Source organism: Oikopleura dioica, chromosome PAR (genome assembly GCF_907165135.1).
Source record: "Oikopleura dioica chromosome PAR, OKI2018_I68_1.0, whole genome shotgun sequence".
Lineage (NCBI taxonomy): Eukaryota > Metazoa > Chordata > Appendicularia > Copelata > Oikopleuridae > Oikopleura > Oikopleura dioica.
The window spans coordinates 15,315,465-15,337,553 of record NC_137293.1 but is presented as its reverse complement, the minus strand read 5'-3'; the positions used below and the strand labels follow the sequence as shown (position 1 = coordinate 15,337,553).

The window sequence follows — 22,089 nt, the reverse complement described above, 5'->3', positions numbered from 1 at the left end:
AGAAAAAGAAAAAGGAATTTTCAGTTTTGGAAATGTAAAGAAGAAAAAAAAAAAAGTGGCAGGACATGTGTATCTGCTGACAGGAACTTGATAAAAATAGGCATATGTGAAATTTACAAATGTGAATTGATTTTATTCATTCTCCTCGGCATCCGTGATTCCTCCAGGGGAAATTGAAAATGAAATCTGCTCGTCGGGCAGACATGGTGAATCATAAATACGAGCTGGCGCGCGGGTCTTGAAAATACAGCTCATAGTTACTTTCGTTATAACAGGTTTTTTTTTATACTGCTCCAAAATGGTGGAGTTCAAGACCCGTTCCGAAGCGGTTATTTCCACGGCCCTTCTTCAATTTGATTCTCGTGCAGGAGGCGTGCGCTATAAAATGTTATAAAAGTCACCTGACATTCAAGAGTACCGAGAATATTTCCTCCGATGGGAGTCTGGTTGTCGCCCATCATCATTCCGTCGACATTCGCGGTGACTTGATTGGTGATGACAATAGCGACGCCGAAAGTATCCGCTAGCTTCAAAAGTCCTCGTAGAAACTTGCCAAGGTGCATCTGTCGCGCTGCTAATTCTCCTCTGCCGGAATAATCCGATCTTTTCATGAAAAGTTTTTAAATGTAAAAAAAATTTCTTTCTTCACCTGTAGAGGGCCATAATTGAGTCGACAATCATGATGGAGTATCGTGATTCAGTCATCATTGCAGCACATGTGTGGAGCATAGTCATCTAAGTACACCGTTACGAGAGCTCTCTTTTTTCTCATTTTTTGGCCTTTTAAGAAATAAAGTCAAAAGAAACCTGATGATCTGTGCTGAAGGCACGTGCCACGGCGACATTATCGAGCACGTCTTTTCCAGACAGTCCGTATCGCTCTGAAATGGCAAGCAGTCTCTCAGGGCGAAAAGTTCCTTCCGTATCGATGTAGAGGCATTTTCCCTCGCCACCGCCCAAATCCACTGGCAATTGGCACGTGACAGCAAGGGTCATGCACAGCTGCGACTTGCCAGTTCGAAATTCGCCAAAGAGCTCCGTAATGCTTCCTGTTTCGATGCCGCCCGCGAGCATTCTGTCGAATTCTTTGCTTCCAGTCGTGATTCTGACCATTTCTTGTCGCGCTTTGTGGTAATCCGTCGCAGTTCGAAAGCCTTGAAAATGGATAAAATCCTTTAAAATTATAATTAAAATTACTTACCCATTGGCACAATTTTCAGAGCTTGATGAAGAATTGCCATGGCTTTGTTCTCGGAGAACCCTTTTATCGCGATTAGATCCTTCTTAGTGCACATAGAGACTTGCTCCACTGTATGCAGCCCGGCGCTCTTTAATTTGTTCAAGTCGCTTTTGATAATCCCCTGGCACAGGAGCTTTTCGAGGTCGTTGTGGACAGCTCCTGCTTGATCCGATCCTTTTTCCAGATGAGAGGGTCCCGCTTCGGCAGAGCTCATTTTTGGAAAGTTCTCTGAAAAAAGAAAATATAAGAAAAAAAGAATTCAAGGTCGGTTTGATGATTATACACAAGTTTATAGTTTTTGACTATCTCTGTAAAGAAGAAGGCACAAGAAGGGTTGATTCATTGAGCAGCAAAATAATTTTTTATAAAAATAAGTGATACATGTAGTTTGGGAAGCGTACAGCAGAAGAAAACTGTAGGCAGTAGTTGTTGATTTCTGTCGGTATGAAGGGAATTCACTTGAAGTTAGGCAGGACCTGTGTTCGGTCGTCGAAGAATTTCGACTGCAAGGCTGTCTTGGCTGGTATTCGCCGAGAGGGCTCGTAAATCAGCATCTTAAAAATTCATGTCTTATTATTAATAGTTTCTTTATTCTGGATCGATTCTCGGTCAATGCCACTTTCAAAGGAGAAAAACTCGCTCTTTTTCGGCTCAGATCTATCGAGTGAGTCGATGATGATATTTTTCAATTGGTCGAAAGTTTTGACTCGAAACTCGGAAAAAAAATGAAGATTTTTTCAAATGTTGCGCAAGAAGGAAGAATATTCCGGAAATAATCTTCTCTCACGCCTTTTCTGTTAAAAATGACTTCACCATTATGATAACTTAAAAAGCGGGACTATTTGATTTCCGATGTTTGAAGAAAAAAAAGCCGGCCTTCGTCAGATTGTTATGGCTCCGAAGTTCCGGGTAGAACGATTTGCTGAACGTTCAAAATCGAAGACACGGTGTAAAACTCAACTAAAGGTTAATTCAAGAACGCTTCCGGCCTTGCGTGGATCTTCCAAGTTGCTTATACAAAGCTGTCCCGCAAAGCGGAAGGATTCAAAGACTCTAACGCATTACAGGGAAGACCGAGATCCAGCCGCTTTTCAGACCAAAAATTGTGTCAAAAGCGGTAGACTTTTGGGCAATTTTGCAGAATTTCTGCAATTTTTATGAGAAAATATAAGGATTCCCGAAAAAATATAGTCGCATTCCAATTGGAATTTCAGGTGCTGAAGTTTGGGTTTTTACTGTAGCCTACAGTCTGTAGGAATATTGTATTTCTCCTTATTTCTCTAACCTTTTCTATAAGAATAACTGCATCACTATTATTGGGCAGGCCGATCTCATGTCCGATGTTTTTGCGCTTCCAGACGGGGAAGACAGGCTGATACTCTAAAACAGACTGTTGAGCGTCGTAAACATGATAAAAGATATGTACCAGGAAGCGCAGAAAGACCGGGCCAGAGCTCTTCGTTGGGAGTTCCGAGGAATTGAAAGATTTTGTACAACTGGTCGATTTCTGAGTCGCCAGGAAGGAGTGGCTTTTTTGTCAGCATTTCAGCAAATATACAACCCAGCGACCAGACGTCTGGAAAACAAAACAATCAGTCATTCATTGCTTTTCTATCAATTTTACCGATTGCGGTGGAGTAGTACTTGGCTCCGAGAAGAATCTCCGGCGGTCTGTAATAAAGCGTCACAACTTCATGCGTGTAAATTCTGACAGGAACACCGAACGCTCGAGCCAGGCCAAAATCAGCCAATTTTATTGCTCCGTTTCGATCGACAAGAAGATTTTGGGGTTTTAGATCCCGATGGAGCACTCTGTGCGCGTGGCAAAACGCAACTCCTTGCAAAAGCTGCCAAATGTAGGATTTGACGAGAGGGAGAGGCATCGAGTCATTTCCCAGCGAGTCTGTTTACTAAAAAGTTTGAATCTTTGAAAAATCCGCTTGTATTTCACCCATGAATTTTCGCAAGTCCATGTCGATATATTCAAAGACGAGATAGAGCTTTTTATTCGTGTGAATCACATCAATAAGCGAAACAACATTCGGATGGTCGAGTTCCTTCAGAAGGGAAATTTCACGAATCGCTGTCGACGGAACGCCTTCGGACTCTGTCTCCAGTCTGATTTTCTAGCTTAGTGTTAGCCGATAATTATCATCTATGAAGCAGCGAAAAGTTTTGGAATTTACCTTCAGCGCGACTAGCCTTCCCGTGGCTCTGTTTTTCGCCTTGTACACGACCCCATACGTTCCTTCTCCAATTTTATCAATTTTCTGGTAACCCTCGTCATCATTCCCATCTGTCATCTCCTTCTTTCTAAAGCAACGCCGGTTTTTATGCTGTCTGTTTATCATGGGCTTTTATTTCAAGGTAGGTCTTTGAAGAAAAAGAGAATCAAGAAGGCAACCTAATTACAGAAGTAAAAGTGTTTATGTTGATAAGTGGAGAGATCTTCGATAAGAAAGATTGTTTCTGGCAAATTTTGTTGATAGAAGTTTTTGAGTTTCAGCAATCTTGAGGTTTCGGATTCGTTTTAGCGTGTTGATTGATAAGATCTGAACGATTGAATAAACAGAGATTCGGATAAAGTCGACTGTGTAGAAAATCTGAGTCAACATCCCAAACATCTTCAACGAGAGCGGCTTCGCAAAAAAATAATTTCAAACGATTTCGAATTCTAGCGAAGCCGCTACGCGATTGAAGACCCTGACACAAGTTTTCTACACATGTTGTCGAGCCTAGATAGTTGCTTACCTTGTAACCGCTTGCTAACAGTAGCTGCATTGATTCGGGCACATGGATCACCATCCCAGCTTTGTATAAGAATGTTCTTAATGGTAGCACCATAGATAGGGTGAATTTACAAAAAAATCAACTTTTTCCCTATAGATCCTATCTTGTTGAAACTCGGCATGGTGAAAGATCATACCCGACTTCTTAACAAAATTTTTTTTTTGTTTTGAAAAAAAATTTTTTCGTTTTTCAACCCTTTTCGGCCCCATAAAGGACTATCTTTTGAGCGCCTCAAGTCTGAGTGCTCTTTTTGGTCGGAATCGATGCGCCGTCGACTTCTGATCAAAATTCAAAAAAAAAATTTAGTGAAGCTCTCACCGATGACTCACAATCGGCATTCAAGTGTTACATAACACTGTTATGTAACATAGTAACAAAGTGAAAATAAGTCCTCCACTAGAACATTCAATGTTAGTGGGCTGAAATTTTGGGACAATAGGTATTTGGACCCAACTAAAAAAATTCTAATTGAAAATTTTTTGGTCTGACCACGTGATCACGTGATACAGGTCATTTTCTGATAAGGAGGTCTCAATTTGTTCGAGACTCTCTCCGTCTCAGCCCCGTTCCTTGATATTCTAATTTAAGGGGCTTGACGGCCCTTCGGGCCGTCTCAGCCCCGTTCCTTGATTTTCTAATTTAAGGGGCTTGACGGCCCTTCGGGCCGTCTCAGCCCCGTTCCTTGATTTTCTAATTTAAGGGGCTTGACGGCCCTTCGGGCCGTCTCAGCCTCGTTCCTTGATTTTCTAATTTAAGGGGCTTGACGGCCCTTCGGGCCGTCTCAGCCCCGTTCCTTGATTTTCTAATTTAAGGGGCTTGACGGCCCTTCGGGCCGTCTCAGCCCCGTTCCTTGATTTTCTAATTTAAGGGGCTTGACGGCCCTTCGGGCCGTCTCAGCCCCGTTCCTTGATTTTCTAATTTAAGGGCTTGACGGCCCTTCGGGCCGTCTCAGCCCCGTTCCTTGATTTTCTAATTTAAGGGGCTTGACGGCCCTTCGGGCCGTCTCAGCCCCGTTCCTTGATTTTCTAATTTAAGGGCTTGACGGCCCTTCGGGCCGTCTCAGCCCCGTTCCTTGATTTTCTAATTTAAGGGCTTGACGGCCCTTCGGGCCGTCTCAGCCCCGTTCCTTGATTTTCTAATTTAAGGGGCTTGACGGCCCTTCGGGCCGTCTCAGCCCCGTTCCTTGATTTTCTAATTTAAGGGGCTTGACGGCCCTTCGGGCCGTCTCAGCCCCGTTCCTTGATTTTCTAATTTAAGGGGCTTGACGGCCCTTCGGGCCGTCTCAGCCCCGTTCCTTGATTTTCTAATTTAAGGGGCTTGACGGCCCTTCGGGCCGTCTCAGCCCCGTTCCTTGATTTTCTAATTTAAGGGGCTTGACGGCCCTTCGGGCCGTCTCAGCCCCGTTCCTTGATTTTCTAATTTAAGGGGCTTGACGGCCCTTCGGGCCGTCTCAGCCCCGTTCCTTGATTTTCTAATTTAAGGGGCTTGACGGCCCTTCGGGCCGTCTCAGCCCCGTTCCTTGATTTTCTAATTTAAGGGGCTTGACGGCCCTTCGGGCCGTCTCAGCCCCGTTCCTTGATTTTCTAATTTAAGGGGCTTGACGGCCCTTCGGGCCGTCTCAGCCCCGTTCCTTGATTTTCTAATTTAAGGGGCTTGACGGCCCTTCGGGCCGTCTCAGCCCCGTTCCTTGATTTTCTAATTTAAGGGGCTTGACGGCCCTTCGGGCCGTCTCAGCCCCGTTCCTTGATTTTCTAATTTAAGGGGCTTGACGGCCCTTCGGGCCGTCTCAGCCCCGTTCCTTGATTTTCTAATTTAAGGGGCTTGACGGCCCTTCGGGCCGTCTCAGCCCCGTTCCTTGATTTTCTAATTTAAGGGCTTGACGGCCCTTCGGGCCGTCTCAGCCCCGTTCCTTGATTTTCTAATTTAAGGGCTTGACGGCCCTTCGGGCCGTCTCAGCCCCGTTCCTTGATTTTCTAATTTAAGGGCTTGACGGCCCTTCGGGCCGTCTCAGCCCCGTTCCTTGATTTTCTAATTTAAGGGCTTGACGGCCCTTCGGGCCGTCTCAGCCCCGTTCCTTGATTTTCTAATTTAAGGGCTTGACGGCCCTTCGGGCCGTCTCAGCCCCGTTCCTTGATTTTCTAATTTAAGGGGCTTGACGGCCCTTCGGGCCGTCTCAGCCCCGTTCCTTGATTTTCTAATTTAAGGGCTTGACGGCCCTTCGGGCCGTCTCAGCCCCGTTCCTTGATTTTCTAATTTAAGGGGCTTGACGGCCCTTCGGGCCGTCTCAGCCCCGTTCCTTGATTTTCTAATTTAAGGGCTTGACGGCCCTTCGGGCCGTCTCAGCCCCGTTCCTTGATTTTCTAATTTAAGGGCTTGACGGCCCTTCGGGCCGTCTCAGCCCCGTTCCTTGATTTTCTAATTTAAGGGCTTGACGGCCCTTCGGGCCGTCTCAGCCCCGTTCCTTGATTTTCTAATTTAAGGGGCTTGACGGCCCTTCGGGCCGTCTCAGCCCCGTTCCTTGATTTTCTAATTTAAGGGGCTTGACAAAGGCTGGGAAACCTGAGTTGATCACTCTCAGTTTCGTCCCCAACCCCTCCCACCTCCATTCGATGTAAAAATTTATATTGTTCATGTTTAAAGTCTTGTTAAGGTTTTTATCGATAATTTATAAAAATATTTCTCTACCGAGAATTTACTTCGAATTTAATGAACCCTTAATAAAAATTGAAAAAAACTGAAAATTGGGGCTCCGGAGCCAAAAATCCGAAAATTTGGAAAAAATGGGTTTTATGGAGGCTACACCCTTCAAATTTTTATTTATTATATTTTTCGGGAAGCTTTGGACCAACCCTTTTAATGTTCAAATTACGATTGTAAGAATTATTTGTCTTCCACCAATTTATTTTCTTCCACCGGCTTTAGAAAAGGTCCTCCAGGTCATTCCTGATCGATCTGAATGAGCTTCACTAAATTTTTATCTCAAAATGATCAGTTTTTAAGGCGCTTCGAATGAGCCTACTCACGTTCTCGTAACTTGAGGCGCTCAAAAGTTTAGTTTTTCGTCCACTTCGGAGGGCGCTGGAAGAAAATCACGTGACATATTTAAAAAATCTCTTCGATATGAGATTCATATGGATGGGGAAATTCCATACAAAATTTGAAAGCCGTACGACCCCTAGATTAAAAGTTGATTTTTGTAAATTCACCCTAACCATAGAGGCGATCTTTCTCAAATGATTCTGGTATCTGAGGTCGTATTCCTGAAAAAATATGTAATTTGAAGCAAACTATAATAGCCGTGAAAAAGCGGTAGAAACCGTGACAAACGAAAGTTGCCTGAAAATCTGCTGAACGTTCAAAATCGAAGACACGGTGTAAAACGCAACAAAAGGTTAATTCATAAACGCTTCCGGTTTTGGGGGACCAACTGTCTTGTTGGCTCCTTCGTGGCTGTTCCACAAAGCGGATCGAATTCGGTTTAGGTTTCCAAATTGCGACACACAATCCGGAAGCCTCGGGTTGACCGAGAAAGCATGAACAGGGCGTGATATTTAAACTTACCTTTTGTAACTATATGCTGAAGGGATTCAATCGTAGCTTTTCTACCGTTCAGTTCCCTGGCAAATGGCAGTTCGTGGATTCCATCAAAGTCATAGTTCAAGGCCTGCACCATGCGGAAGAGTTCCCATTGAACGATGCTCATAGAATAGACATCCGCTAAAGATTCGATTAATTTCATTCAAAACGCGGCAAAATCGACTTCACCTTGTCTAAATGCATCGGCAAAATGGACACCGATTTGGCCTTCGAGTAGTTCAGGCGATAAATAGCGCGGCGTGCCGCATTGCTTCGTTCGGTTGACATCCATATCGATAGAATTCTGTCCAGCAGGTTGATTGGCAGTTGGTGCGCGTAGGGCAATGGCAAGGCCGAAGTCGGAAATAACCGCGTGATCAGGCGCTTTGAGGAGAATATTCGACGATTTGATGTCTCGGTGCGCAACGGGAACGCGAATTGGCCCGCCGGATGGGGAGTCCGCTTCGTGGAGAAATTCCATGCCACTGGCAATGTCCTGCGCGAGTTTCAACGCGTTCGCTAATGGGATCTGGATATTTTCACTCTGAACCTTGTCCAAATACGAGCTTAAACTTCCCATCGGGCAGTACTCCAGTAGAATCGCATAGTTAAGCGTGCCATGATATTTGAAGCGGCCAGCGCCCTCGCGCTTGACGATATTCTCATCCGCGCAGAGATTCAAGTGCTCGAATTCTTTGCGCCACATGAGCTGAACTGTTGGGCTGGTTGCTTCGCTCGGCTGTCCCTTGTGTCTGAAAATCTTCATCGCGTAAATCTCTCCACGCTGATTCTTTGAAGGGTTTAATGTCACATTCTTCTGTGTGAAATTTCTATAATTTGTATAATGCGATGATTGTTGATCAAAATTCATTCAAAGCCTATCCTGAACTTTATGAACGGCGCCATAACGGCCCTCTCCAAGAAGCGAATCTTCGTTTGGTCCATCGGAGCAATATTTAAAATTTTGAACTTTTCATCCATTCTTTCTTCTACTGTCTCTGGAATTTCTATCAAAGGCCTAGAAAAGTTTCTCTTACATCAATTTTTCAATAAAAACTTGCCTAAGATCCGATTCTACATCAGCTCTCGCCACACTTTGGATATTTGCATGGCCGGCGTTCGAGTATTCTCTCAGGTTCCGAAGAGAGTGGCTATTTCTTTCCAGCCCGGCGCGGGCCTTTCGAATCGAGGTGTATAAAAAGTAGAGTCCAATCGAGCTGAAGAACAAAAAGCCAATAATGATGCACTTGACGATAATTTCATCAGAAGTTGGTCCGAGCTGAAAATAATCGGTAGATTCTCGTGAATAACGAATGATCTTACAGTAGTTGTTTCAATCGTAGAAGGAGGCTCAGTTGGGCAAAAACAGCTATTCCTTCGCCCAGTTTCAGTTTCACAGTCATCAGCACTGCATCTTGATAAAGAAGTTTTGCTCTAAAAGACATTCAATAAGTTTTTACTATTTCTTCTTACAATGTGATTACAGCGACTTCCAGTACAGCAGCAGTGCAAATGGTAGATATCGTCCGCTTGTGGAATCGACCAAAAATGCTCGCAGCTGTCGGTCGAATTAATGCACTCTGTGTAATATTTGGCGATGATGCACTGCGCAGAAAGAACTGTCAGATCTTTTCTCTTTCCTTCGTCGTGTCCGTCGAGGTGACTATCAGGCGTTCCATTCTCATTGTAATAACTCCGGTTGAAAGAATAAGTGAGCATGCAGCCTCCCGTTTCGCATTTCTGCAAGTACGGCTCTTCATCCTTTCTCGAATCCTTGTTGTAGCAGAGGAGACCTTCGTCGGGTGGATTCGCCGTCTCTGTCATATCTGATACTCTCTTTCTGATATCGATCTCGACCTCATAAAGTCTAAAAATTGCCGCTTGTTAGATTAACATATCAATCAACTCGTGTCTTTTATGTGACACAAATTATGTCACTTAAGTCATAATAAAAGTAAATAGTAAAGTTTATGATTGAAAAATAAAATAAGAATCTGAACTGAAGTCAATCACAATTTTTCTGTGGCGATTCGTTGCGCTGGCGAATTCTCTAGCAGCTCTGGAAAAGGAACATTATCGTTTGTTTCTGGGTCGTTTTTACCTTCAAGTCTCATGTGAACTGTGGCTGATGTGATTCTAGCGGCGGGATCATACTCCCAACTTTCTAATAGCGCGGGTGAATAATAAAAATGCAAATGTTCAAATTAAAGAGACGGACAAAATTAATTCGCCTGTCAGTTTGTTATGCTAACAAAATCACCCTTCTGTAAATATTCGCTGAAGAACGAGGCCGAAGGGCGAGTCTTCGAACGACGAGGGGATGATCGGCCGCAGACCTGAAAAGATGAAGAATTATCGCGAGGGCCTATTCAAGAATCGCTAGAATTATTCACTAAAGCCAAATAGATTCTTGTTGTTTCTAGCTTACCTGCGTCTGAGACGATTCTCTGTAAACTTGCTACTGTTGCTCGACAGCCAGCTTTCGTAGAATAAATATTAAAGTCAACTTGACAGATGATTGAATGAAATTAAAAAAGGATCCATTCTCTCCCTCTTTCCTAGTTCTTTTGATATGGCAGCTCATGAGTAAAGTGATAATCACTATTTAGCTCTTTGACCATTCTAAAGAGCTCCCAGTGAACCAGCGCCATGGAATAAACATCAGCTGAATTAACGAAATTAGCGATATTTGAGTTCGATTAAAATCGCTTGCCTTGGCGAAATGCATTGGCGAAGTTGTAAACATCCATCGGTCCTTCTAAAAGTTCAGGGGCAAGGTATCTTTGGATACGATTAGAAAATCTGCGACAAGAAGACGCGTTCAAGTTTAGGTCCAGCCGAACTGTGGTAAAAGGTTGGGGCCAAAGAGTCTCAGCTTTTTAAAAATGAATATGTCAAAGATTTTTCACGTTTAGGTTTCCAGGTTTTGCGGGCTCGGCCGACCATAAGATCCCGAGATAAAATGGCAAGAGAAATGGACGGAAAAATCCAAATTTAAAAATCTTTTTTGGAATTTCATTTTTATTGTTTCCATCAAATTCTCCATATTCGAAAACCTAGAAAAAAATTATTTGTTTAGACAGGAGGCCTTCTAAATATTTTTTAATATTCATCTAAAAGTGCAAAAATGCCCTTCAGGAAAAGCTTCTTTTGAAAGGGTTCCGGTAATTTTTCTTTTGATTTCTTTCCTCGACCATCTAGAGACAGGTCTCGGACAGTTCGGTTAGCAAAAAAAATAAATAATACTTATTGTCTTCATGCTCAAAATATGCATTAAATAACGTGTTAATGACCAAAAACACCGAAAAACGTGAAAAAACGCTGAACGATCAATGATCGTCATTCTATTTAGCGAAAAAGTCGAATAAGTCAAAGGCAAGATATTTCAAAATAATTGCCTATCGAAATATATAAATGTATATTATTCATTAAGAGCTATTTTGTCAATTCACAGAGATGCGACTATTTGGCTATTTTTCAATCAACTTAATAATCTCAGAGGCTACGAAACGCAAAACGACCAATTTTTTAACGACATTGTTATTTTTGAATGCTTAAAAATAACCATTCATTGTACGGATAGTCGAAATCTTGGGGCCTCAATCTCATTTTCTCAAACTTGTTCAAATACAGTCACTTATCATGTCTGCAAAATTTCATGCGATTTGAAACGCAGCGCGACCATTTTTAGTATAATTTATTATAAAGCTTTAAATAGCTCTAGAATCTGAGTTTTCGGGCCTCCAAGCTGATTGCTCTTGACCAAACTTTGGTATATGTAAACTACATTTATGCAAAATTTCATAAAATTTGAGACGCAGCGCGACCTTTTTGTCCAAATTATATCGAAATTCTATAAAAATAGCAATTTATTAGTTGGTTTTGGCTCTAGAATCCAAGTTTCGAGAGCCTCCAACCTAATTCTTCTCAAGCAGGGTAAGAAGACTATATTCTATCTGACTGCCTAATTTCAATCAAATCGAGACGCAGCGCGACCATTTTTACGAAAAATGATAATAATAACCACTTATTAGTAATAAATTGTCTTAAAATGACCGCGCTGCGCTTCAAATCGATTGATTTTTGGTAGGTTGATAAAAAGCACCCGCTGAAACTCGCATGAGAAAAATTGGGCTGGAGGCCATTGGAACTTGGATTCTTGATCCAAAACTTACTAATAAGTGGTTATTATTATCATTTTTCGTAAAAAATGGTCGCGCTGCGTCTCGATTTGATTGAAATTAGGCAGTCAGATAGAATATAGTCTTCTTACCCTGCTTGAGAAGAATTAGGTTGGAGGCTCTCGAAACTTGGATTCTAGAGCCAAAACCAACTAATAAATTGCTATTTTTATAGAATTTCGATATAATTTGGACAAAAAGGGTCGCGCTGCGTCTCAAATTTTATGAAATTTTGCATAAATGTAGTTTACATATACCAAAGTTTGGTCAAGAGCAATCAGCTTGGAGGCCCGAAAACTCAGATTCTAGAGCTATTTAAAGCTTTATAATAAATTATACTAAAAATGGTCGCGCTGCGTTTCAAATCGCATGAAATTTTGCAGACATGATAAGTGACTGTATTTGAACAAGTTTGAGAAAATGAGATTGAGGCCCCAAGATTTCGACTATCCGTACAATGAATGGTTATTTTTAAGCATTCAAAAATAACAATGTCGTTAAAAATTGGTCGTTTTGCGTTTCGTAGCCTCTGAGATTATTAAGTTGATTGAAAAATAGCCAAATAGTCGCATCTCTGTGAATTGACAAAATAGCTCTTAATGAATAATATACATTTATATATTTCGATAGGCAATTATTTTGAAATATCTTGCCTTTGACTTATTCGACTTTTTCGCTAAATAGAATGACGATCATTGATCGTTCAGCGTTTTTTCACGTTTTCGGTGTTTTTGGTCATTAACACGTTATTTAATGCATATTTTGAGCATGAAGACAATAAGTATTATTTATTTTTTTGCTAACCGAACTGTCCGAGACCTGTCTCTAGATGGTCGAGGAAAGAAATCAAAAGAAAATTACCGGAACCCTTTCAAAAGAAGCTTTTCCTGAAGGGCATTTTTGCACTTTTAGATGAATATTAAAAATATTTAGAAGGCCTCCTGTCTAAACAAATAATTTTTTTCTAGGTTTTCGAATATGGAGAATTTGATGGAAACAATAAAAATGAAATTCCAAAAAAGATTTTTAAATTTGGATTTTTTCCGTCCAATGCTAACGCTTTTCACAGTTTTATATCGTTTCTTCAAATTATCGACTTGACCCGCGAAATCCAATTAACCGGTATTGTAAGAATGCCGCAAGATGTTTTAACTGGGAGACCTTTTAAGAGAGAAAAGTGAACGAACTTGACTTTGAAAAAGCGAATCGTCAGACTTGAATTTGACGTGAATTTTGATGCCTGTTAATTTTTACGGTCGCTTAACGAAAAATAATTGCCGCCTGATTTATGGCGAGAATTTAATGACATTCGCAAATTGATGTCAGCTCACAAACCAAGGTTTAAAAAAGTTGTCACTAATAATATTCCCCTTGAATTTTGTTTGAAATAAACCGTCAGATTCTGTCCTTCTTTCTAACCACATTCCTTGGAGTTCCACATTGCTTGATCCTGTAGTAGTCAATGTCCGGCTAAAATCAAAATAGTCTTTCTTATCAGAAAGGAGGGAGGACGAACCTGTGTATTTTCTTTGTCAACTTTCTCCGCCGTGCCCACAAGCGACTCTTAATTCCGTATGAAACATGTTTGCACCGCAGTTAATAGATTACCGAGACTTATTGCAAGACCAAAGTCTGACAAGAGTGCGTGAGTATTGCTTCGTAGAAGTATATTAGTTGATTTGACGTCTCTGATCATTACGGGTGGGCAATTTTATACGAGAAACACGAAAAGTTGGTAAATTTGGATCAAAGCAGTTTCAGATTATATATTGGACTTTATAAATATACTCACTTTTGATCACCCTAGCTGTGAGCAACAGGAATCCGAACATAAAGTCCAGATTCTCGACTCGGCTCATGCAGAAATTCCAGAGCTTTTTATTGATATACTTTCTCTTTTTGACTGAATTTGAAAGTGAAGACACGGTTTAAGCCTTTAAAACTTTAAGGTGTCAATGGCAAATTGCAATGCCATGGCATTTATAGTGCGTCTTTTTTAGAAGTTCGGGCAGCCATAGTTCGGACTAATTATTCACACCAGAGGGAACACCTTTGGTCATTTTTAGCAGCGTTGATATTTTCTCTTAAAAAGCGTGACTTGGTCTAGGTTTATCGGACTCTCAGAGTCCGATCGTGAATATATCCCGTAACTGATGCAATATCTTTGGCGATTTTAACGGCGGAATAAAGGGGAACGGCGCGCTGCTCTCTAGCACACTCGTTCAACCAAGAAGATAGACTTCCAAGCTTGCAGTATTCGAGGACGATCGCGAAACAATTTAACGCACTGTCAAGGATTTTAACTTGAGAATTAAGTCACTTTTACCTAACCAAATTTTATGCTAGAATTAGAAGTCGCAGAATTCAAGTCAGAAGAGTTCAAAAAGCACTGGTTATTTACCGGTTCAAAAACAACGCGCAGGCAATTTCAGCAAAATCAAACCTGTAAAAAATGAGCATAAAAAAGCTGCTTGTTTTAAGTTAAGATCCCAAAGCCATATTTAAACCGTCCAGCGCCTTCTCGCCGGACAATGTTGGGATGCGTGCACTTATTCAGATGTTGATATTCTTTTTGCCACATTGCACGGATCATCGGATCATCAGGATTACGTTGTTGACCCTGGAACATGAAGATCTTCATCGCATACAACTCGCCACTTGACTTTTCAACTATTGAAGTTAATAAGTTATCGTTCAATTTATGTCTATAAAATGGTAATGGTCGGATCGGCACGGTTTCAAAACTTCTGCAAGAAAGCTTCAAAATATTTTCTTAACCCCTGCCCGCATATTGACCTACGCGTAGGTCTTTTAATCCCAATTTTACTTATGGAAAAACGACATTTGTTCACGTTTGACACTGGATATTTGAAATTTGATAATGTCCAGAAGATAGCTCAGCCTTTTATCTTTCCATTCAAGTCCTTTCGAAAATTTTATCACGACTGAAAGACCCTCAAAAGGCCCGACCTACGCGTAGGTCGATATGCGGGCAGGGGTTAAGAGATTCCTGCAGGGTTTGAAAAGTCACAAATTTTGGACGAGCATGGGCACGGCTGAGCACGGAGAGCTCAAATCACGGCTGAGCATACTATGCTCAGACTTTCCAAACCCTGGATTCCTGTTTCCCTAAGTGTTGCCAAAAGTACGACGGATAATATTCCCTTTAGGAAAATCTCAAAGTGCATCTGGTTACAAAAAAGTCGATCGCTTATTGTCAATAAGCGATTGAGGAGCAGATCACCTAGGCTCATTTAACCTTGTCCATTTGAGGTTTCCTAGAAAATCACTACCATTCGAATAAAAACCGCACCTTACAAACGTTTGTTCTTAGAGGAAACGACACAAAATTAATGCCATCGAATTTGCTATCCCGCAGTGGCGAGACTTTGAAGTCCAGGAAGAAGTTTTGGCGAGTAGCAACTTAGGTTTTGTGCCGCAGGGATTAGAAGACAAGGTCTATGGGTCGTTTCGGCTGTTTAATTATGCTTGTGGAATCTTTGCGGTCGTCAATCTCGCGAAAATTCCCACGTCTTAAGTTAGTTCTGCGAACGGTGCGAGATGGAATGTTCCACGGATATTATTCCTGACATCTCCAAAAACGGGAAATTCATCTTGTCCTCTATTGGACCAGCCTTTTACTTCTACCGTAGAAGTTCTACGGGTAATTCAATAGAATTGGCGAACTGTGGAAGCCATATCCTGGGGACAAGAGGACACGGGCTATAGTAGTCGGCGTCTATTAGTCGCGCTACTCCGCATCATTCTCTCTCTGAGATCCAGACGCAGAAACGTAGTTAATCGAAAACAATGTTTTTGGGAAGGATGAGATTTTCTAACAGAACAAAAATTAATTGAGAGACACTCAGATACGAACTATTGAAAATTGTTTATCTAAACATCCTATGATATTTTTGATATTAGTGTTTTCAAAAACTTTTCCTTTACATAAATAGAGAAATCTGTGATCGATGGCACATTCTACTCAATAAAAGTTGTGTCCATTTGCCAAGCTTGCTTTTTCTACAGGGGTTGTTTCGAAAAGGTTGAGCTCTGCAATTGCCTTCCCGAGGACAAGAAGACACGATCTATAGTCGCAGCCGGATGTCTGATTATTCCGCGGGCAAAACTTTCCAGCTCCGGTTTATGGTTGAACTTTTCCCGCGAGAATTTCGAGTGATTCGAGTTCAACCCATGTAGAAAAAAAAGTAGACACAGAGGTGGTAGATTTAGTGCATTAATCTACCACTTCTGGGTCACAGTTTGGTCGATTGAAGTTCAAACTTTCAGATTCAAATGGCGGCGATTAATGTATTCATACCTAAATGGACGGTTCCATATCTTCCATTTCCAAGCATAGACTTGCTATTCGGCCCTCCGTAAGCATATTTGTAGTCTTTGAACTTTTCCTCTGCCCTCGGCTATCCCTTTTTGGAGCATCTTAATCAGCTTATCTGGCAATATTAATCTCGAGACGCGAAGAATTCCATCTGTGTTTAAACTTTATCAAGGGGAGGTTATAAAGCTGATTTACGTCAATCTATTCAGTAATTTTGTTTTAAATTGCGTCTTAAAATGAGTAGCCGAGCCAGTTATCGGTGCGTCGTAGTGTGAAGGTCTGAGCATCATATCGAAGCGATTAGCTTGTAGCCTACTTTCATCGATCTCAAGACTTTCATTCGATGCGGTAGACGTTCGTTTATGACGCCACTTGCGATAAACTGAACGATAGATGTCAGAAATCTCAGAAAGCGAAGTGAAAAACTACTTTATCTAGGTCAACTTCAATCCTCTTATATACCTTTTTTGATAATGATAGCTGAAAGACAACAAACCAAAACGACAAAGATGAGGATAGAAAGATAATGAATGATAAGCGCATCGAGTGATATCTGCTCTGACGGGAGTGGAAGATCATCGAATCGTATTTTATCCGTCGGGTCGTTGCAAAAGCAACTTTCGGAGAGTTTCGTGTGATTCGTGGAAGTGCATTCGTCCGCAGAGCATGATCGAAGTGTCGCATTTGTATAGTGGTTGCAGAGAGGCGAAGTGCAGCAGCAGTAGATCGTATAATATCCCCAGTCGTAGCCGTGGCCGCTGCCGTTTCGACGATGCGTATAATAATGACCACACTCCTCCTGATACTGCGTACACTCTTGGCGGTTTTCTAGCGAAATACAATCCGCTTTAGGGAGCTTTTCAAAACCTGCTTTACCAAATTCAAAATCAAGTACAACTTGCAAAAATTTTAAGCTTTCCTTGGAAGGGATTGAGTTCGTTTTCATCTAAGTCTCGAGGGTGAAAAAATGATTAAAATGGTACTGGAAGAAAATGATTTTGGATAACGCAAAATTGTCCAATTTGCCACCCTGGCTTTAATTTTATATGAATTATTGGCATCTACGTTATTAATGTGAATAATATAAGTCAAGTGACAAGCCTCGTCGGTGGCGCATTGCTTTTTCGTTGGTTTCGTGCTGTTTCCGTGCTGGAAATAACATTCCACCATAAGTGCGCCACCTTGTGGGCGGCTGGTGCTAGCCGGTGCTTTGGTTTTTCGTTCGGATGAAAGTTTATTTTCGGATTTCCCAGTTTTTTGTTTCTCGCAGGTTAAAAAATAAAACGATTTGAGTATTAGAATCAAGGTCGAACTATAGACACCTCAGACAGCGGAGGCAGGAACTAACTATCGATTCGTCAAAATCGATTCCCGTAATACTATATGCCGATACATTATAACATATAGTTTCAATATGCGCCTCCGTTTCGGGGAAGAGAAAGATGAGGGAGAGAAGAATAGATAGGGCAGTTAGTCGGGTTTAACTAATTGGAACGTAAGAAGCAAGGATGGATCACGTGAGTTATAAAGAAAAGGAAAAAACAGGGGAAATTCAATATTTTCAGGCTCTTGTGAGGCTCTTTTTTGGAACTTAACTGCACAAGATAAACAGAACTTTGACGAGCACGGTCTTTTTTTTACTTCATTCAAAACTTCTAGTTGGGTAAGACGGTCAAAAAGGAATGCTGACAGTATATAGGAAGCATACTGCGATCATCAAATTTGTATTTTTAGTACTTGTTTATTTTATGGGAATGAGAAAAGTAAAAAGTGGCGTGGGTATAAAAAATTGAAACACAGAAAAGAAAAAAAAAAGAGTGTCGGGATTTGGAATCAGCGCTTGTCCATTTGCTCCTTCGCTAGTTTTGCGCGTCGGTAGATTTCTTCTTTCATTTCCTCGAACTTGTGATATGTTGCCGCGGCGTAGAGCTAGAAGGAATTTGAGATAGAGGGAGAAAAGTTAAGGTTACCTTTTCGCTGGAGTATTTCTTCCTGCTGGCTTGGTACTTTGACTTTGTGAAGTGAACCATGTAGATCGTTTTGCAGAGCATGTTTATGAAAAATTCAAGGTCCTCTGCCTTGTAGCCACTTTAGAAAATTCATTGAATTTGACCTTTTATATCCGCAAAGTCTTACCTGAAGTGAACGAGCCTGCAATCCCACTCTTTGTTCCCATGAATTTCCAGAGCGAGTTTCATCGATCCAGCGCCAATGATCGAGGGCTTGAATGTGCACAAGTCGTAGTCCATCAAAGAAAGCTCGGTAAAATACTTTCCGAGAGAGTGCTAGAATATTTTTCATGGAATGACAAACATTTCTTCCCTTACATGAATTCCATCAATCTCATCCGTAAGGACCGTCGAATATCTTCTAAGATGCTCAATTGAGAGGCCAAAGGCGAGATTGCACTGGAGAACGTCGAGCATTTCAATTTCCGTAGCTTTGAAATCGTCTAGAAAATAGAATAAAATCAAAGATTTCTTCTGAAGACACTGACAGTTAGCTAACCTTTGGTGTACGCATTATCGCAGATAAATTCAAAGTCTCCAAGATCGGGCATGTAGATTTCTACAACAAGTTTTAAATTGTTTGTCAACTGAGGTCCTAACCTTCGTATTTTGACGCTAAAAGCATGGCAGTGAGACCGATCAACTGCATTTCTTTTCTGGGCAAATCGTGAACCTTTGACAAGTAACGATCCATAATGGCAACAGTTAAGTGAAGGGTCTCATTTTGAAGCTTGAATCGCTGGTGGACTTGGACGATCCAGTCGACAAGGATCGTTCGCATTTTGTGGCTGATTTCTTTCTGTCCAGTGAGGAAGCGGGGCTTGACAGGGTACGCATGTTCGAGGAATTTCGTGTAGCTGTAGATCGTATCGACATACGGACCACCATTAGCATCGTCGAGAAGGTCGTGTTCTTTTACCTTTTTAATTGCTGCTTGCAACTAAAAGCGAAATGAGAAGAAATCAACTGTTTTCTTTATTACTTTGTCGTCAACGCTGTCATCCGACGTGAGACTTTGCATGGACACGTCCATCGGTGAGTCGAAAGACATATCCTGGACTTGTGGCTTTGTTTCTTCGATCTTCTCTTGAACCTCAATTTTCGCCTTTTTCACCTCAGCCTTTCTTTTGATGGGCTGGTTTTGCGACTTGAGGGATGGCTTCGTTCGTTGATTGTCGACCACCATCTTCGACCGGAGCATCTGTGCTCTGGTGGTTCTAACATGGGGCTTGGAAGCATCGTCTTTGATCTAAAATTCAGGTAATGATAGAATAGAGAGAGAAAACGACCTGTCTGCTGTTCCCATGTACATTTCCCAAAGCAGTTCTCTGCTTTGCGATTCCGCCGATGCCTTTGCTGACAAGATCCCCTTCCAAACGATTTCGAGGATTCAAGCGCCGAGCTTCCATTCTTTTCTGAAAGCATGAATGATAAATAGTTATTTTGTGAAAATAAAACTTTATCAGAATAAAAAAATCAGGACATAAGATCAGAAGCTTTGAAAGAATACGATTGTCTGCAAACTGGACACAACGTTTTGCCCGAAAAAGACTCGAGCTGAATTCTACAAGTGTCGTGAATCACGTGCGAGCAAGAAAGAAGTGCAACTGTTTTTCCCTTGAACGGACAAAGACAAACTGAGCAGGAGCGATCTTGAACACAGCGTTCTGCCGCCGCTTGGAATTCTTCGCTCTCCTTTTCTGGCGCTAGCTTGATCTGCGAAAAGATCCTCCTCGAGGCGGCGAGTGCATCTTCAGACGCTTCAAGTAGCTTGTCCGTTTCGGAAATCATCGTCGAAGTAGAAGAAATGGCCTCTTTCGACCAATTCCGTAGAATAAACGACTCGTACTCGGACTTGAGAGCTTTGACGTTCGGACGGGAGGAAAAATTCTTGACCAGACGTCGCCTCGTCATAAACGATCGAACACAAGCTTGGATTTGAGCTGCCGCGTAGTTCTGGCTCGCTCGGAGACCGCGTTTCGTGACTTTTTCTTTATATTCTTCACTAAAGTTGCATAAATTATTGGAAAGTATAATTTGGCATTACCGACAAAGCGGACATTTGTGAAAAGTTTTCGATTGCCTCGTCGCTTTCAAGCAACTTTGGTGAAAAACATGCGCACAGGTGGTCATAGCAATCGGATGCTTCCCATGTCGGTTGAGGCAGATAGAACAAATGTCTCTAAAGGCGCGTTTCTGCAAGAGGGATGTTTCGAGGGATTTCCAATCGCTCTCTGTCCATTTTTTCGGTTTTGATTTTATGAGGCCCGCGCGCTGTGCTAGCGTTGGTCGACTGCCAAGTTCAATACCAAGCTCGAGCAGAATGTCCTGTTGGTGGCCGGCAGTTCGCAACGCACGGTGTTATGCGCTGCCTTGCAATGGTGTATCAATCTTGCAATAAAAACTAACGCATATTTTGGTATAACGTATTTTGTGTTTTATTTCATGTCTTGCACATGGTATGAAATGAGAACGTTACTGATCTGAAGGAAGGTGTCTTCCTTATATACTGATCGCTGAGCCCCCAGGCTATCCTACGCTGCATCCCGAGCCATCCAGGTTCTTATTGGTTGATCAATTATGCACGAGGCATATCGTCAGGATGGAACGAGATGCTCAGGCTAACCTGGGCACTCAGCTGCATAAACATAAGTTATATCATAACACTTTACCCTCCTTAGGGAATCTGGAAGAGAGAGACAGGAAAAGAAGTACAGTAAATTTTTAACTGGTTAAGCCTCATTGGATTTGGTGCTCGATGCCGACCACTTTCGTCTGTTACGTTGGATTTTTCGCATTCGTTGTCTGGTCCCTTTTCTAGCCGGAGTTGGCTCCATTTTTGGCAAGCCGGGTTTGACCACGCGTTTGGCGAGGATGATAGTAGAAGCGACCGCTTTAACGCGGATTTCGATCGCTTGGAGTTTGTCTTGGAGTTCGTTTCTTGGCAATGCTATTGGTCGAAATGGGATCTGACGTCGACCATACTTGGTTTGGAAAGCATCCGTGAGGTATGCGATCAGTCGGTCTCTGGTTTCATGGAAGGTCATATGGGCGACGATGATGGTTTTTGCGATCCAAAGTAGAACGCATTGCTCGGTTTCTTGTCTTGGGATTTGATTCAGAAAGGCGTCCAGGAAAGCGTCAGAGTTTAAGTTCGGGATGGACCGGTAGGTGATGGCGGAAGCGGTGACTTTATCGATAAAATCGTACATGGCTTGGACGGGCTGCTCATCACGAAGGGTCATGGTTCCAATGGGTATTTCGATTCCGACCATTCTTGGGAGGAGCAGCGTTTTTACAATTCGTCGGTTTGACGCGGCTTGGATCGTTTGGATTTCTTTAAGGATTGACATACTAAAAATCGGATGTTGGATGAAAGTGGCCTATTTTAAAGGAGTGAGCGCTATTCATAAGGCATAAAGATTTTGTTTGAAGTTCGAAATAATGGGTACAGACATAAATGGGTGGCAGCTACTATATTCTGGGTGTTTAAGTTGTTGTTTGTCAGGATCGAGCGGGATTAACTACGTAATTGGTTAGTGTTGGTTTTGTAGCGCCATCGCGTTTATATAGTAATCACCTTTTCCTTCTATTCCCTTTCTCTTCTTCCTCCGAGTGTTCGAGGGAGTTCTGCGATGTAGATTTGAAGCCGCCGGGTTCCCGCGTTCACAAGTCTTGCTATTTCCTTGACTGACTTTGGTCGGTTTATTCGGTCGATATATACGTAGGTGCTGGCGGCGGCGAGCGTTTTTGCTGAGGTTGTGGCTGATGGGGTTTCTTTGCTTATCAGGATGGCATGCGCTTCGATTTCTTTCGCTTGGTGATTAGTTAATCGAAGCGCAGCTGCTATTCTTTGGATGTAAGGTTTGATTCTGTTTTTAATGTGTGCGTCGATTTTTGCTGTTCTGAGGAAGGTATCGAATTTGCGAATCATTCTCTGGGTGATTAGGGGGA

At 42.1% G+C, this 22,089-nt stretch overlaps 6 protein-coding genes across 7 annotated transcripts; all 6 read right to left on the bottom strand.

The window, feature by feature from the left end:
• Positions 1 to 3: 3 nt before the first annotated feature.
• LOC145703036 (DNA repair protein RAD51 homolog A-like) lies at positions 4 to 1,465 on the bottom strand. Its single transcript, XM_081780345.1, has 6 exons — positions 1,202 to 1,465; positions 808 to 1,154; positions 650 to 735; positions 419 to 603; positions 323 to 378; positions 4 to 225 (listed from the first exon to the last, which is right to left on the bottom strand). The coding sequence occupies exons 1-6, from the start codon at positions 1,452 to 1,454 to the stop codon at positions 133 to 135; spliced, it is 1,020 nt and encodes a 339-aa protein (XP_081636471.1). The 5' UTR covers positions 1,455 to 1,465; the 3' UTR covers positions 4 to 132.
• Positions 1,466 to 1,689: 224 nt separating this feature from the next.
• On the bottom strand, positions 1,690 to 3,554 carry LOC145703038 (cyclin-dependent kinase 2-like). Its single transcript, XM_081780349.1, has 6 exons — positions 3,427 to 3,554; positions 3,192 to 3,366; positions 2,865 to 3,143; positions 2,667 to 2,816; positions 2,526 to 2,620; positions 1,690 to 1,794 (listed from the first exon to the last, which is right to left on the bottom strand). Exons 1-6 carry the CDS (start codon positions 3,541 to 3,543, stop codon positions 1,696 to 1,698), a joined length of 915 nt encoding a protein of 304 aa, XP_081636475.1. The 5' UTR covers positions 3,544 to 3,554; the 3' UTR covers positions 1,690 to 1,695.
• Positions 3,555 to 3,579: 25 nt separating this feature from the next.
• Positions 3,580 to 9,469, bottom strand: LOC145703032 (TGF-beta receptor type-2-like). 2 transcript variants are annotated; one of them, XM_081780338.1, is made up of 6 exons: positions 8,492 to 8,623; positions 7,796 to 8,398; positions 7,592 to 7,747; positions 7,249 to 7,290; positions 3,992 to 4,087; positions 3,580 to 3,792 (listed from the first exon to the last, which is right to left on the bottom strand). In XM_081780338.1, the coding sequence occupies exons 2-6, from the start codon at positions 8,370 to 8,372 to the stop codon at positions 3,743 to 3,745; spliced, it is 921 nt and encodes a 306-aa protein (XP_081636464.1). In that variant the 5' UTR covers positions 8,373 to 8,398; positions 8,492 to 8,623; the 3' UTR covers positions 3,580 to 3,742. The 2 variants fall into 2 exon arrangements, with proteins under 2 accessions (XP_081636464.1, XP_081636466.1); XM_081780340.1 differs by lacking the exons at positions 3,580 to 3,792; positions 3,992 to 4,087; positions 7,249 to 7,290; positions 7,592 to 7,747 and adding exons at positions 8,668 to 8,885; positions 8,930 to 9,040; positions 9,080 to 9,469 and having other exon boundaries at positions 8,261 to 8,398; positions 8,492 to 8,624.
• A 102-nt stretch (positions 9,470 to 9,571) lies between these two features.
• On the bottom strand, positions 9,572 to 13,584 carry LOC145703714 (anti-Muellerian hormone type-2 receptor-like). The gene is made up of 9 exons (XM_081781106.1): positions 13,396 to 13,584; positions 13,304 to 13,350; positions 13,217 to 13,257; positions 10,320 to 10,390; positions 10,169 to 10,271; positions 10,035 to 10,090; positions 9,867 to 9,942; positions 9,708 to 9,766; positions 9,572 to 9,665 (listed from the first exon to the last, which is right to left on the bottom strand). Exons 1-9 carry the CDS (start codon positions 13,481 to 13,483, stop codon positions 9,616 to 9,618), a joined length of 591 nt encoding a protein of 196 aa, XP_081637232.1. The 5' UTR covers positions 13,484 to 13,584; the 3' UTR covers positions 9,572 to 9,615.
• A 4,261-nt stretch (positions 13,585 to 17,845) lies between these two features.
• Positions 17,846 to 19,583, bottom strand: LOC145703286 (G2/mitotic-specific cyclin-B1-like). Its single transcript, XM_081780624.1, has 8 exons — positions 19,425 to 19,583; positions 19,118 to 19,384; positions 18,736 to 19,075; positions 18,635 to 18,694; positions 18,454 to 18,578; positions 18,263 to 18,411; positions 18,097 to 18,214; positions 17,846 to 18,055 (listed from the first exon to the last, which is right to left on the bottom strand). Exons 1-8 carry the CDS (start codon positions 19,542 to 19,544, stop codon positions 17,960 to 17,962), a joined length of 1,275 nt encoding a protein of 424 aa, XP_081636750.1. The 5' UTR covers positions 19,545 to 19,583; the 3' UTR covers positions 17,846 to 17,959.
• LOC145703287 (RING finger protein 32-like) lies at positions 19,582 to 20,494 on the bottom strand. The gene is made up of 2 exons (XM_081780625.1): positions 20,183 to 20,494; positions 19,582 to 20,140 (listed from the first exon to the last, which is right to left on the bottom strand). The coding sequence occupies exons 1-2, from the start codon at positions 20,266 to 20,268 to the stop codon at positions 19,612 to 19,614; spliced, it is 615 nt and encodes a 204-aa protein (XP_081636751.1). The 5' UTR covers positions 20,269 to 20,494; the 3' UTR covers positions 19,582 to 19,611.
• Between the last annotated feature and the right edge of the window lie 1,595 nt (positions 20,495 to 22,089).